Source organism: Hypanus sabinus, chromosome 15 (assembly GCF_030144855.1).
Source record: "Hypanus sabinus isolate sHypSab1 chromosome 15, sHypSab1.hap1, whole genome shotgun sequence".
Classification (NCBI taxonomy): Eukaryota; Metazoa; Chordata; class Chondrichthyes; order Myliobatiformes; family Dasyatidae; genus Hypanus; species Hypanus sabinus.
Genome location: NC_082720.1, coordinates 18830038 through 18845252, shown reverse-complemented (window position 1 = coordinate 18845252; position 15215 = coordinate 18830038). Strand labels below are relative to the sequence as shown.

The window sequence follows — 15215 nt, the reverse complement described above, 5'->3', positions numbered from 1 at the left end:
ACTGGTATCTCTTTGGACCATGAGAGGAAACTGGAGCACCCAGAGGAAACCCATGTGGTGACAGGGAGAACATACAAACTCCTTCCTTATAGGCAGTGGCGGGAATTGAACCCTGGTCGCCTGTACTGTAAAGCGATGTGCTAACCACTGTGCTAGCGTGCTGAGGAAACACACTTGAGGGGAGAGGGTACAGCTTAAAGGAGCTGTGCAAGATAATTTTTTTTTATATACCAAAAGTGATAGGTGCCTGGAATGGGCTGCCAAGGACAGTGCTGGAAGCTGACACGACAGTCTTTTACATGACTATGCAGTGAAGGGAAGGATGTGGATATTATGCAGGTAGGAGAGGGTTGAGTTAAACCGTGTTTAGTACAGACATCATGGGTCAAAGGTCCCATTCCTGTGCTGACTGTTCCATGTTCAATATGTGACCTGGATTTTATCTCACTACATGATATGGAAGTTTTTTTATTATATAATTTCCTGTAAATACTTAGTTCCTCCAAGAGGACCACAACCTTGTCATGGTTTGAAGCCTTGCCTGCTTTAGTGACTCTATGTCGTCTGGAATCAGGGCTTTATGCTTTAGCTCATGGAGGGTCACCCAGGCCAAACAGGTCAAAGGGCAGAGGACAGACTAAGAGTGGTCCATCGGTCAGGGGTTCAGCTCAGGGCTAACAACCCTGACTGGTAAAACATATTGTTCTGGAAACAGCAATGAAGAATCCTTCTACACCTGAATACGATGGTATTCCTGAGTCTCCACCCGGGATTTGCATGACCGACGGTGGTGAAAACTGAGAGGAAGGTACTGACACGATGAAGGAAGCTCTGAGCACCACCAGAGATGGAGGACCTCATTTCTGCCCTAAATGCCAGTGGCGTAACTGGCAATGAAAAAAACATTTAGTTCATAAATAGTAGTTAATAAATAAATTTAAGATATTCTTGTTAGGATTTCAGTGTAGGCAATAGTGGTTTCATAAATTCAGGTTAAATGGTTGTGATTTTCTATTTGGATATGTTAACATGTTCATTTATTCATGTAATTAACTTCAAGCTGCAGCTTATAAATTAGATAGCTACTAGATAATGAAGCAAATAGCTCACCTCCTTGATCCATTGTGGCTTCATTGTGGTGTCATAATCTGACTGATTAGCCTCATCGCTGCCTCAGCAGCGACTGCACTGATGATAGCAGCCCATGCAGAAGAAACAAATGTTAATTGAGAAACACACCCCATCCCCAGTGTTGGAAGAAATTTCAAAATCAAGAAGAGTGCTCTCTCAAAGTACTTGCTGGACATTGTGTCATTAGTAACAAGGTCAAGATGATGTCTAACCCTGCTGTGATCATAGACAACGGATCTGGGTTCTGTAAATCTGGGATTGTTGGCAACAGCATTCCTACATCAGTTATACCATCCGTCATGGGCTTTCCCAAAGCTACAAAGGGGAAGCATAGTGCTAGTCTAAAAGACTGCTATGTTGGAAAAGCAGCCCAAGCCAGAAGAGAAGTCTTGAGTTTGACATATCCAATCGAACGTGGCATGGTAACCTCTTGGGAGGAAATGGAGATGATCTGGAGATACATCTTTGGCTTTGAACTGCATGTGAAGTCCAAAGAGAGGCCCGTTTTGCTGACTGCCGCCCCGTTGACTCCTTTCTTAAGTAGGGAAAGGATGACTGAAATCATGTTTGAAGACTTCTCCGTGCCAGCGATGTTTGTGGCTATCCCAGCTACGTTAGCACTCTACTCATCGGGCCGTACCCAAGGAGTGGTCTTGGACAGTGGACATGGAATAACTGATGCTGTCCCCATCTACGAAGGGTATTACCTCCCCGATGCTGTACGCAGGTCTCATCTGGCAGGAAGTGATATCAACGCTAGCCTTCGGCAATTCATGATGGAGAATGGCCACTCGTTTGCTGAAAAGCTGGAAACAGATGTTATCCAGGATATCAAGGAAAAATTGTGCTACGTTTCCCTTGATTTCAAAGTGGAGACCAACAAACCAGCAGAAGAAATGCAACACGAGTACAGATTGCCAGATGGCACACAGATTATGGTCTCAAATGAGCTTGTCAGAGCACCAGAGTTGCTTTTTACACATGAGAACACAGGATTAAAAGATACTGGAGCTCACATGCTGTTATTAAACAGTATTGCAAAATGTAATGGAAGTCTGCACGAAGAACTATACAGCAACATCTTGCTATCTGGTGGTTCAACCCTCTTCCCAGGAATGGAGGAACGACTACTCAAGGAAATCAAACTTCATGCGCCTCCTGGAGTACCAGTCAAAGTCATCGCCCCACCAGAAAGAAAGTATTCTGTTTGGGTGGGAGCCTCAATCTTAACAAGTTTGTCATCCTTTAAACATATGTGGATTACCCTCAACGATTACAATGACTTTGGGCCATCTATAGTGAACAGGAGATGTTTTTAAACGGAAGGAACTATGTATCCCGAAGTTAGACCACAGTGATCCACATTTTAAATGTATGTGATTAAAGATGCTAGTTCACAGCTTACAATGTCTGAAGTGTAGCTCAAATCAACAAAGGGTTTGGAATTAATATTTCTTACCAGATATTCCAGTTTAGTTGTATTTCTTGAAATCATTGATTTGTGTTGGACAAACAGCTGGTGTGAAAAAGTGCTATATTTCATTGTAAAATGAACTAACAAACTTGTTTTGACCTTTTCTTCGTAGTCAAGTGCATGGCCATAATCACACTGATTCTCTGGTTTGTAACTTCTCACTTAGCTGATCCCTGCTTCCCTCCCTTAGTTAATCTTCCTTCTCTGCTAAAGACCTTTTCTCATTGTGCTTGGACAAATAGCAAGGGGGAGGGGTTTCCATTGTGATGTAAAGAAATGAGAGAGAGAGAGTGAGTGTGAGAGAGAAAGAGGGCAAGAGAGAGAGAGAGAAAACTAAATATAGGTTAAAATTATTGCGAACATATCATTTTAGAATGGAGCAGAACTTTTATGATTTAGAACAAAGTAAACTTAATAATTCAGAATTGTGAGAAGTTCTGACCATTAAAGAAAAGCTGTGCAACAGTTGGAAGAGTCTGACACATGCAGCATTTATTACAATTAATAACAGAACGTGTAAAGAATTGCTTTATGCAGCAATACGTTTTGATTTGAAAAGGCTGCTGGAAACATATTCAATAGTAACTTTAAAAGAGAATTATACATGAAAAGGAAGAGTCTATATAGAAAGGGGAGGAATGTGAGACTAACTGAACAATCTTTAAATTAGCACAAATGCAATGGTCTGATTAAGCTGATTCTGCGCCACGTTATCCTATGAAACTTTCTGATTCTCAAACTCATGCATATTAAGCTTTCTTACACTATTGCATAAATGATGAGCCATATATAGTCATACATGTTTCAGTGGATTTATGGATTAACTCTTGAGCTTTCCCGTATAAAACAAATCAAGAACCAAGCTGTCTCCAGCTGGAATCACATAAAGCACTGGCTAAACATTTTCTTTCACTCAGAATGGGTTAAAGACTTAAAGGCAGAATGATTACTATAAACATGAGATCAAATGCAGATGCTGGAAATCCAAAGCAACACACACAAAATGCTGGAGGAAATCTGCAGGTTAGACAGCATCTATGGGCATGAATAAACAGTCGAGGTTTTGGGCCAATACCCTTCTTCAGGACTGGAAAAGGGGAAGATGCCAGAGTAAAAAGATGAGGGGAGGGAAGGAGGGTAGCTAGAAGGTGATAAGTGAAGCCAGGTGGGTGGAAAGGTCAAGAGCTGGAGAAGAAGGTATCTGATAGGAAAGGAGAGTGGACAATGGGAGAAAGGGAAGGAGGAGGGGACCCAGGCGGAACTGATAGGCAGGTGGGAAGATGTAAGGTGTCAGAGTGGTGAATAGAAGACGAGGGAAGGGGGAGGGAAATTTTTTTACCAGAAGGAGAAATCAATATTCATACCATCAGACTAACCAGATGGAATATGAAGTGTTTTTCCTCCATCCTGAGGGTGGCCTCATCACGGCACAAGAAGAGGCCATGGATCAACATGTCAGAACGGGAACGGGAATGGGAATTAAGCCACCGGGAAGTCCTGCTTTTGGCAGATGGAGCGGTGGTGCTTGACAAAGCAGCCTCCCAGTTTATGAACGGTCTCACCGGTTTAGAGGAGGTCACATTGGGAGCACTGAGGCATTCTCAACAGATTTTCAGGTGGAGTGTTGCCTCACCTGGAAGGATTGTTTGGGGCTCAGAATGGAACTGAATGGACAGGTGCAGCACTTTGCAGGGATAAGTGTCGGGAGAGAGATTAGTGGGGAGGGATGAATGGACAATGGAGTCACAGAGGGAGTGATCCCCTTGGAAAGCAGAGAGATGGGGATAGGAAATAAAGATACGTTTGGTGGTAGGATCCCTTTGGAGATGGTGGAAGTCGCAGAGGGTGATGTGTTGGTTGCAGAGATTCATGGGGTGTTAGGTAAGGACAAGAGGAAATCCATCACTCTTAACAAGGCGGAAAGATGTGCATAGCGTGGACATCCAGGAAATGGAGAAGATGTGGGTGATGGAAGCAGCAGTGATGGAGGAAGGGAAACCTCGTGCTTTGAAGGAGGAGGACATCTCTGATATCCAGGAATGGAAAACCGCTTCCTGGGAACAGATGTGGTGGAGTTGAAGAAACTGAGGAAAGGGAATAGCATTTTCACAGGAGGCAGGGTGGAAAGGGGTATAGTCAAGATAACTGTGGGAATCAGTAGGTTTATAAAAGAAAACACAAGGAAATCTACAGATGCTGGAAATTCAAACAACACACACAAAATGCTGGTAGAACACAGCAGGCCAGGCAGTAACTATAGGGAGAAGCACTGTCGACGTTTCAGGCCGAGACCCTTCGTCAGGACTAACTGAAAGGAAAGATACTAAGAGATTTGAAAGTAGTGGGGGGAGGGGGAAATGCGAAATGATAGGAGTAACCGGAGGGGGGTGGGATGAAGCGAAGAGCTGGAAAGGTGATTGGCAAAAGTGATACAGAACTGGAGAGGGGAAAGGATCATGGGACGGGAGGCCTCAGGAGAAAGAAAGGGGGGAGCACCAGAGGGAGATGGAGAACAGGAAGAGAGAGAGGAAAAAATGGGGGAGGTGGGAAAAACTAAACAAATAAGGGATGGGGTAAGAAGGGGAGGAGGGGCATTAATGGAAGTTAGAGAAGTCAATGTTCATGCCATCAGGTTGGAGGCTACCCAGCTGGTATATAAGGTGTTGTTCCTCCAACCTGAGTGTGGATTCATCTTGACAGTAGAGGAAGCCATGTATAGACATATCAGAATGGGAATGGGATGTGGAATTAAAAAGTGTGGCCGCTGGGAGATCCTGCTTTTTCTGGCGGACTGAGCGTAGGTGTTCAGCGAAACAGTCTCCCAGTCTGCGTCAGGTCTCACCAATATATAAAAGGCCACACCGGGAGCACCGGACGCAGTATACCACACCAGCCGACTCACAGGTGAAGTGTCGCCTCACCTGGAAGGACTGTCTGGGTCCTGAATGGTGGTGAGGGAGGAAGTGTAAGGGCAGGTGTAGCACTTGTTCCGCTTACAAGGATAAGTGCCAGGAGGGAGATCGGTGGGAAGGGATGGGGGGACGAAAGGACAAGGGAGTCACGTAGGGAGCGATCCCTGCGGAAAGCAGAAAGAGGGGGGGAGGGAAAGATGAGCTTGGTAGTGGGATCCTGTTGGAGGTGGCAGAATTTACAGAGAATTATGCGTTGGACCTGGAGGTTGGTGTGGTGGTAGGTGAGAGCAAGGGGAACCCTATCCCGAGTGGGGTGGCGGGCGGATGGGGTGAGGGCAGATGTGCAGGAAATGGGAGAGATGCGTTTGAGAGCAGAGTTGATGGTGGAAGAAGGGAAGCCCCTTTGTTTAAAAAAGGAAAGACATCTCCTTCATCCTGGAATGAAAAGCCTCATCCTGAGAGCAGATGCTGCGGAGACGGAGGAATTGTGAGAAGGGGATAGCATTTTTGCAAGAGACAGGGTGGGAAGAGGAATAGTCCAGGTAGCTGTGAGAGTCTGTAGGCTTATAGTAGATATCAGTAGATAAGCCATCTCCAGAGATGGAGACAGAAAGATCAAGAAAGGGGAAGGAGGTGTCGGAAATGAGAAGTTGTTTTCGTCTGTGCCTGATAAACCACGAGCGGTGATTGTTCGCCTTCATTATCCTCGTGAGAAAGAGCTTCTAATTCGATTAGCTCGTAAAAAAGGTATGATTTCCTACAAAAACTTTCAGTTTCGAATAGTCGAGGATTATTCTTTTGAAGTAATGAGAGCCAGGATCGCTTTTAAACCAGTGATGGCAGAGATTCATTCGATCGGACTTAAACAAGCTTTAATGTATCCAGCGAAGCTTAGAATCGTGCTGCCCGACTACAGTCAACGATTTTTCAACACTCTGGAAGAAGCGAAGAAATTTGTTGGAGAATTTCGATCTTCTACTGCAACTTGAACTATCTGTTATGTGGAAGATTTTTCGGAGAGAGGATATTTTTCTATTTTAAGTTTTAACCTATGAAGTTGGGTTATAACTTTTTATTTTTTGATCTATGGGTTCGGTTTTTTTTTACTAGCTTCATTGTTTACAGATGTTTTTTTTTAATTTTGATAATATTCTTTTTTTTCTTTCTGTTTTGGTTATATACGTTTATATTTTGCATTAATGATTTATCTTTTTTTTTAAGTTGTTTATTTTTCCCGTAAGATTCTGTTTTTTACAAGCATTTATCTGTTTGCCTGTACTTAGATATGGGACGAATGTTTTGGACTTTTAGTTTTTTTTATATATATGCTGTACTGTACTATATCCCTTTCTTTTTAAATGTTATTTTGTCTTTTAACAGATTGCTGAACTCACATTTGTATTTAGTAATATGGTTTTTTCAAAATGGCGTTTCTTCTTCCCATAAGTCTTTGCTCTTGAAACGTCATCTTGTATTTGAATATGGGATTTTTTTTTAAAGGTATACTACACTTTTAAATTTTGACGTTTATACCTTTTTTTTTATTAATGATTGTTGTATTATATTAGTTTTTCTTTATTATTCTGATTGATATATATATATTTTTTTTGCAACTCTATATTTTAATTTGGGTGATATATAGTTTTCTTCTAATCTTTTTTTTATAGAGCTGCCATCTTGAAATGGGGGTAATATTAGTATTAGATTATGCGCCTGCCGCTTGGCTTTTTTTCGAAGGGTGGGGGGATGGGGGAGGGATCTTTTTTCACGCTTTTGCTTTTTATTTTTTTGCTTTTAGTTTATGGGCCGACTTTAAATTACTAATATTGTTGAGGTGTCATGTTCTCCGGCTGCTCCTGAATCAATTTTCCTCCTTCCTGAATTGTGGGTTATGTGTCTTTTTAACCTTTTATGATACACACAATTAATATTGGTATGATGGATAGATCTGTTAACTTTATCTCCTGGAATACTAATGGTTTAAATCATCCGATTAAACGCAAAAAAATATTTAAAGTATTCCATAGACTGAATGCTAATATTATCTTTGCACAGGAGACCCATATCAGGAGGGAGGATAATCAACGTTTTTTTAGGTTCTGGAAGGGTCAACAATTTCATTCGAATTGTACCGCCAAAATTAGGGGTGTGTCTATTTTTATAGATCCCTCAATATCGTTTACACATCATGAAATTATCTCAGACCCACAGGGTAGATTTTTGTTGATAACTGGTTTACTTTTCCATCGGAAAGTTGTTCTAGTTAATATTTATGCTCCAAACTTTGATTGCCCTGAATTTTTTAGACGTTTATTTACCTCTCTTCCTAATCTAAATGAATATATGTTGATAATGGGTGGAGATTTTAATTGTTGTTTGAATCCTTCGATGGATAGATCTAAACCTATTCGCACTCTTCCGAATAGATCAGCCCTACTTATTAATTCATTTTTGGTTGACTCGGGAATTACAGAAATATGGCGGTTTTTGAACCCTAAAGATAAAGAATTTTCTTTTTTTTCACATGTATATCATAGCTACTCTAGAATTGACTATTTTCTTATTGATCATCGGTTATTAACGGATGTTATTGATTGTAAATATGATTCTATTACTATTTCGGATCATGCACCCTTGAAGTTATCTATTAAGATTTCGGACTATTCCAATAACACCAGATCTTGGAGACTTAACGCTACTTTGCTTCAAGACCCAGAATTTATTACTTATATAAAACAGCAAATTGACTTGTTCTTTTCTACAAACTGTACTGAAGGAATCGACAGAGGAATACTTTGGGACTCTTTTAAGGCTTTTATTCGTGGTCAAATTATCTCATATTCTGTTGGTAAAAGAAAACAAAGATATTTAGATATTGCTTTATTGGTGGATAAAATTAAGGAAATTGATAAGATTTATTCCGTGACTCCTACCAAAGAACTTTATAAGAAGAGAGTTGAGCTTCAAATGGAACATAGTTTACTATTATCTTCTTCAATTGAAAATCAATTAATTAGGACCAGGGCTCAATTTTATATTCATAGTGACCGTACTGGTAAACTGTTAGCTAATCAATTAAAGGCTATCTCGACTAAGCGACAAATTATTAAAATTCGCAAATCAGACGGTAATTTAACTACTGATCATAAAGAAATTAATAACACCTTTCAAGATTTTTATAAATCTTTATATCATTCAGAATTTGATGGTGACCAGTCCATGATAGATAATTTTTTTAACAATTTGAATATTCCTAAACTGACTGATGAAGATCATAGTCTGTTAGATGCTCCTATTTCTATAGTGGAAATAGGAGAGGCTATTTCATCAATGAATTCAGGGAAAGCTCCTGGTCCTGATGGTTATATAGTAGAATTTTTTAAAACTTTTTCTTCTTTGCTTTCTCCTTGGTTATGTGAAATTTTTAATGATGCGTTTGCTAAGAAGAGATTACCTCAATCTTTTTATGAAGCTAATATTTCTCTAATTCTTAAAAAAGATAAAGATCCTACTTTATGTACATCTTATCGCCCTATATCATTATTAAATGTAGATTCTAAGATCCTTACAAAAATTTTAGCTATTAGATTAGAAAAAGTACTGTCTCAGATTATTTCAGAAGATCAAACTGGTTTTATGAGGAATCGGTATTCCTTTTTTAATGTTAGAAAATTGATTAATATAATTCATACTTCACCACCCACAATCCCAGAATGTGTTATTTCATTAGATGCTGAAAAAGCTTTTGATAGAGTTGAATGGATATATTTATTTAATACATTGAGAAATTTTAATTTTAGTCCTAATTTTATATCATGGATTAAATTAATATATCATAAACCTGTTGCTTCTGTTTTTACGAATAACCACAGATCCTCTTTTTTTCAATTATCTCGTGGTACGAGACAGGGTTGTCCCTTAAGTCCTTTATTATTTAATATTGCATTAGAACCTTTAGCTATTGCTATTCGTGAATCTCCTAATATTTTTGGTATTACCCGTAATGAGAAGTTATATAAATTATCTCTTTATGCTGATGATTTGCTGTTATATATTTCTGACCCTGATAGGTCTATTCCTGCTATTTTATCCTTGTTGGTTCAATTTGGTACTTTTTCTGGTTATAAACTAAATTTAGATAAGAGTGAATTATTTCCTTTAAATGCACAAACTTTATTGACTGATAGGACACCATTTAAAGTTGTTACTGATAACTTCACTTATCTAGGTATAAAAATTACCAAGAAATATAAAGATTTATTTAGAATGAATTTTTTACCTATGCTTCATCAAATTCATCAACTTACTACAAGATGGTCTCCCTTGTTTTTATCATTAATTGGTCGGATTAATGCTGTCAAAATGATGATTTTACCGAAATTTTTATATTTATTTCAAGCCCTACCAGTTTTTATTCCTAAGTCTTTTTTTGATAGCATTGATTCAAAAATTTCTTCATTTGTGTGGCAAAATAAAAACCCTAGGTTAAGTAAAAAGCAATTACAAAAATCAAAAAAAGATGGTGGTTTAGCTTTACCTAATTTTAGATTTTATTATTGGGCAAATAATATTCGTAATTTATTGTATTGGAAATTAGATTTGGATTCACCACTGTGCCCACAGTGGGTAAATTTGGAATGTAATGAGGTAAAGGGATATTCTCTATTTTCTGTTCTTGGTTCTTGTCTTCCTGTGGATTTAGTTAAATTTAATAAACAAATATTTAATCCTGTTATTAAACATACATTACGAATTTGGTTTCAATTTCGTAAGTTCTTTATTTTGAAAAACTTTGTTCTTGATAGCCCTATCTTATTTAATTTCTTTTTCAAACCTTCCTGGACAGATCAAGCTTTTAACATATGGAAAAGGAAAGGTATAAAATGTTTTCGTGATCTCTTTTTTGAAGATACTTTGATGTCATTTGATCAACTTTCTAATAAATTTGAATTACCTAAATCTAATTTTTTCAGATATTTACAAATTAGAAATTTTTTACATAAAGTTTTACCATCTTTTCCTAATTCAACTTTGATGGACACTACAGATTTGATCTTTATCTTAAATCCTTGTCAGAAGGGATTAGTAGCTTTTATTTATAATATGATTATGAAGATACAACCAGAAATATCAGTTAGAATTAAACAAGAATGGGAAAAAGAACTTCAATATAACATATCAACAGATAAATGGGAAAAAATTTTGCAAATGGTTAATTCTTCTTCTATATGTGCTAAACATGCTTTAATACAATTTAAAATTGTACATAGAGCTCATATGTCTAAAGATAAACTTGCTCGATTCTATTCTCATATTAACCCTCTATGTGACAGATGTCATTTAGCAGTGGCCTCATTGACCCATATGTTTTGGTCATGTCCCACTTTACATAATTATTGGAAGGATATATTTACTACTATTTCCTCAATTTGGAATATAGATTTACAACCTCATTTTATTACTGCAATTTTTGGCATACCAAATGAAGATGGCAATCAGTTTTCCCCCTCAATCAGACGAATGATTGCTTTTGTAACATTAATGGCCAGAAGGTCTATACTACAAAATTGGAAAGAAGTAAATCCTCCTACTACATTTCAGTGGCTTTCTCAAACTATTTCTTATCTGAGTTTGGAAAAAATTAGAAGCACTATTTTTGACTCATCAATTAAATTTGAAGAAACTTGGAGACCGTTCATTCGACATTTTCATATGAATTAATTTGGCCTTTTCCGGACCTTTCTGCTTATTCATGTTCAGGTATGGAGTTCCGGAGTTCTTTGACACTATCTTATACTTGTAAACTGTTGTTATTGCCTATGTTAGTTTAGTTTAGTGTTTTATTTTTTTTAATATATATTTTTTCTCACATATTTTTTAATATTTTTTTTTCTTTTTTAATGGTTATTTGTTTTTTTTCATATAATCATGTGGACTTGATTAAGGTACTTTCTTTTGTTGATGTTTAGTAGGATATTATTATCTTATTATCAATGTGATTTCAAGTCTATTGTATTTATAATTTACTTATTATTATGTTATTTTTTTTTGTGTATATGTGAAAATCAATAAAAAGATTGAAAAAGAAAGAAAGGAAATGAGAAGTTGGTCAACAGTTTGTCTCCAGTGACTGACAACTTTATTGAAGAATTTCTATGCAGAGTCGGGTAATATATTCAACTGTGCATTCATAAGCAATCAATAACTTATTTTTGAAACACTCTGGGTTCAGAATAACTTTGCATAATAAAACCATCATATGATTGGAGCTTTCACTAGAAGTATTAAGTCTTTGCTTCCTGGTGGCTATATCTCTGCTAGTTTCTTCAATTTCCATAATAAACAGAACAGACATTTTGAAAGTTTTGTTTTAACCAAAATACACTTTATTCATAATAAAATTATAAGAATAAACTGTGCAAGGCCTTTTCATTCCTGCATTCATAGACAATGTGTTTAGTGTTAGATTATATTATTTAAACCAATAGCACTGTTGTTGTCACTCACGTGACCCTGTGGGATGGTATACTACTACAATAATTGAGAGGCTTCCTCTCCCAACGTGGTCTCTTCCCTGTCCATTAGTGGAAGAACCCTATCCTGTGGTCCTCTCCAAATAAGTTCTTACAGAGATTGCATCAAACTTTACCACAACCTCAACAGGCACTCCTGCAACCTTGGCAGGAGTACATTCCTCTACTGGCATCTCAACCTTCAGATTCAGATAGATGTTCATTTATTTGTCACATGTACATTGATTTATACAGCATTGTTTGAATTAACAACCAACACAACTTAAGGATGTGCTGGAGGCAGCCCACAAGCATTGCCACACATTCCAGTGCCAATGTAGCGTGCCCACGATGTTCAACAGAACAACAGTGAAGCAAGCTCTTTCTACCCTAATGTCAGAATCAGAATCAGAATCAGGTATGTGTCGTGAAATTTGTTAACTTAGCAGCAACAGTTCAATGAAATACATAATATAGAACTAATAATAACAACAATAATAATAAGTAAATCAATTACAGTATACGTATATTGAATAGATTAAAAATCGTGCAAAAATAATTAAAAAGTGAGATAATGTTCAGGGGTTCAATGTCCATTTAGAAATTGGATGTCAGAGGGGAAGAAGCTGTTCCTGAATCACTGTGTGTGTGTCTTCAGTCTTCTGTACTTCCTACCTGATAGCAACAGTGAGAAAAGGGTAGCCCTGTGTGCTGGAGGTCTTTAATAATGGACGCTGTCTTTCTGAGCCACCGCTCCTTGGAGATGTTCTGGGTACTTTGTAGGCTAGTACCCAAGATGGAGCCAACTAAATTTACAACCATCTGCAGCTTCTTTCGGTCCTGTGCAGCAGCCCCTCTACCCCCATCCCATACCAGCCCCTCTACCCCCATCCCATACCAGACAGTGATGCAGCCTGTCAGAATGCTATCCACAGTACATTTATAGAAGTTTTTGAGTGTACTTGTTGACATACCAAATCTCTTCAAACTTCTAATGAAGTATAGTCGCTATCTTGCCTTCTTTATAACTGCATCGATATGCTGGGACCAGGTTAGGTACTCAGAGATCTCGACACCCAGGAACTTGAAACTGCTCACTCTCTCCACTTCTGATCCCTCTGTGAGGATTGGTATGTGTTCCTTCATCTTACCCTTCCTGGTGCATAATCAGCTCTTTCATCTTACTGACGTTGAGTGCCAGGTTGTTGCTGTGACTCCACTCCACTAGTTGGCGTATCTCGCTCCTGTATGCCCTCTCGTCACCACCTGAGATTCTACCAACAATGGTTGTATCATCAGCAAATTTATAAATGTAATTTCAGCTATGCCTAGTTGCACAGTCATGGGCATAGAGAGAGTAGAGCAGTGGGCTAAGCACACACCCCTGAGATGCACCAGTGTTAATTGTCAGTGAGGAGGAGATGCTATCACCAGTCTGCACAGATTGTGGTCTTCTGGTTAAGAAGTCGAGGATCCAATTGCAGAGGGAGGTACAGAGACCCAGGTTCTGTAACTTCTCAATCAGGATTGTGGGAACGATGGTATTAAATGCTGAGCTATAGTCGATGAACAGCATCCTGACGTAGGTGTTTGTGTTGTCCAGGTTGTCTAAAGCTGTGTAAAGAGCCATTGAGATTGCATCTGCCATTGACCTATTGTGGCGATAGGCAAATTGCAATGGATCCAGGCCCTTTTTGAGGCAGGAGTTCAGTCTAGTCATGACCAACCTCTTAATGCATTTCATCACTGTCGATGTGAGTGCTACTGGGTGATAGTCATTAAGGCCGCTCACATTATTCTTCTTAGGCACTGGTATAATTGTTGCCTTTTTGAAGCAAGTGGGAACCTTTGCCCGTAGCAGTGAGAGGTTGAAATGTCCTTGAATACTCCTGGTAGTTGTTTGGCACAGGTTTTCAGAGTCTTACCAGGTACTCCCTTGGGACCTTCCGCCTTGCGAGGGTTCACTCTTATTAAAGACAGCCTAATGTCGGCCTCTGAGACAGAGATCACAGGGTTACCAGGTGCAGCGGGGATCTTCACAGCTGTAGTTGTGTTCTCCCTTTCAAAGTGGGCATAGAAGGTGTTGAGTTCATCTGGTAGTGAAGCATCTCTGCCATTCATGCTGTTGGGTTTCGCTTTGTAGGACGTAGTCTTTGCTCTTGAAATAGACCTCTGCAAATCATACCTGGCTTTCTAGTAAAGACCTGGGTTGCCAGACTTGAATACCACAGATCTATCCTTCACCAGATGACATACCTCCTGGTTCATCCACGGCTTTTGGTTTGGGAATGTACAGTAAGTCTTTGTGGGCACACACAGCTCTTAATGAAGTCAGTAACAACTGCAGCATCCTCATCTAGGTTTGAAGATGAATCCCTAACTACAATCCAGTCCACTGATTCAAAGCAGTCCTGTAGGTGCTCCTGTGCTTCCCTTGTCCATACCTTCTTGGTCCTCACTACTGGTGCTGCGCGCTTCAGTCTCTGCCTGTACTCAGGGAGTAGAAGTACAGTCAGGTGATCAGACTTCCCGAAGTGAGGGTGTGGAATAGCATGGTAGGCATTCTTGATGGTGGTGTAGCAATGATCCAGTGTGTTGTTTCTTTTGATATTGCAAATGATCTGTTTATGGTAATTGCTTAGTGATTTTTTTCAGACTGGCCTGAAAAATGTGCTGGTTCGTGCATACTGATCCCATACCTTCGCCAACAATAAGCCATGGTTTACCCCCAAACTCAGACATCTTCACCAAGCTAAGGAGGATGCCCACAGGAGTGGGAATAGGGCTCTGTACAGGCTGGCCAGAAATGCACTGACCAGAGAAATCAGAGTGGCCAAGCGGCTCTACTCCGAAAAGATGAGGAATAATTTCTCAGCTAACGACTCATTGTCAGTGTGGAGAGGCCTGCAGGAGGTCACTGGCTACAGGAGACGCACTGCCCCCTCTGCTGAGGTTAACAAAGCTTTGGCTGACGACCTTAATACCTTTTACTGTAGATTTGAGAGGGTCCATCTTACACCTGTCCCTCCCCCCCTTCGGTCTCTCTTCCTGCCTTCCCTCGACCATCACTCACTGGCACTCATCCCCCAATCACTGCAATCACCTCCCCACCATTTCTGCCCAGCCCCCCTAGATCACAGCTTAGAATCAGCGAAGGAGAAGTATGTCAACTGTTCCAGCGACTTC

At 39.3% G+C, this 15215-nt stretch overlaps 1 protein-coding gene across 2 annotated transcripts; it reads left to right on the top strand.

The window, feature by feature from the left end:
• The first annotated feature begins 847 nt into the window (after positions 1 to 847).
• Positions 848 to 2450, top strand: LOC132405339 (actin, clone 302-like). 2 transcript variants are annotated; one of them, XM_059990063.1, is made up of 2 exons: positions 848 to 878; positions 1360 to 2450. In XM_059990063.1, exons 1-2 carry the CDS (start codon positions 848 to 850, stop codon positions 2448 to 2450), a joined length of 1122 nt encoding a protein of 373 aa, XP_059846046.1. The 2 variants fall into 2 exon arrangements, with proteins under 2 accessions (XP_059846046.1, XP_059846045.1); XM_059990062.1 differs by lacking the exon at positions 848 to 878 and having other exon boundaries at positions 1332 to 2450.
• Positions 2451 to 15215: the final 12765 nt, after the last annotated feature.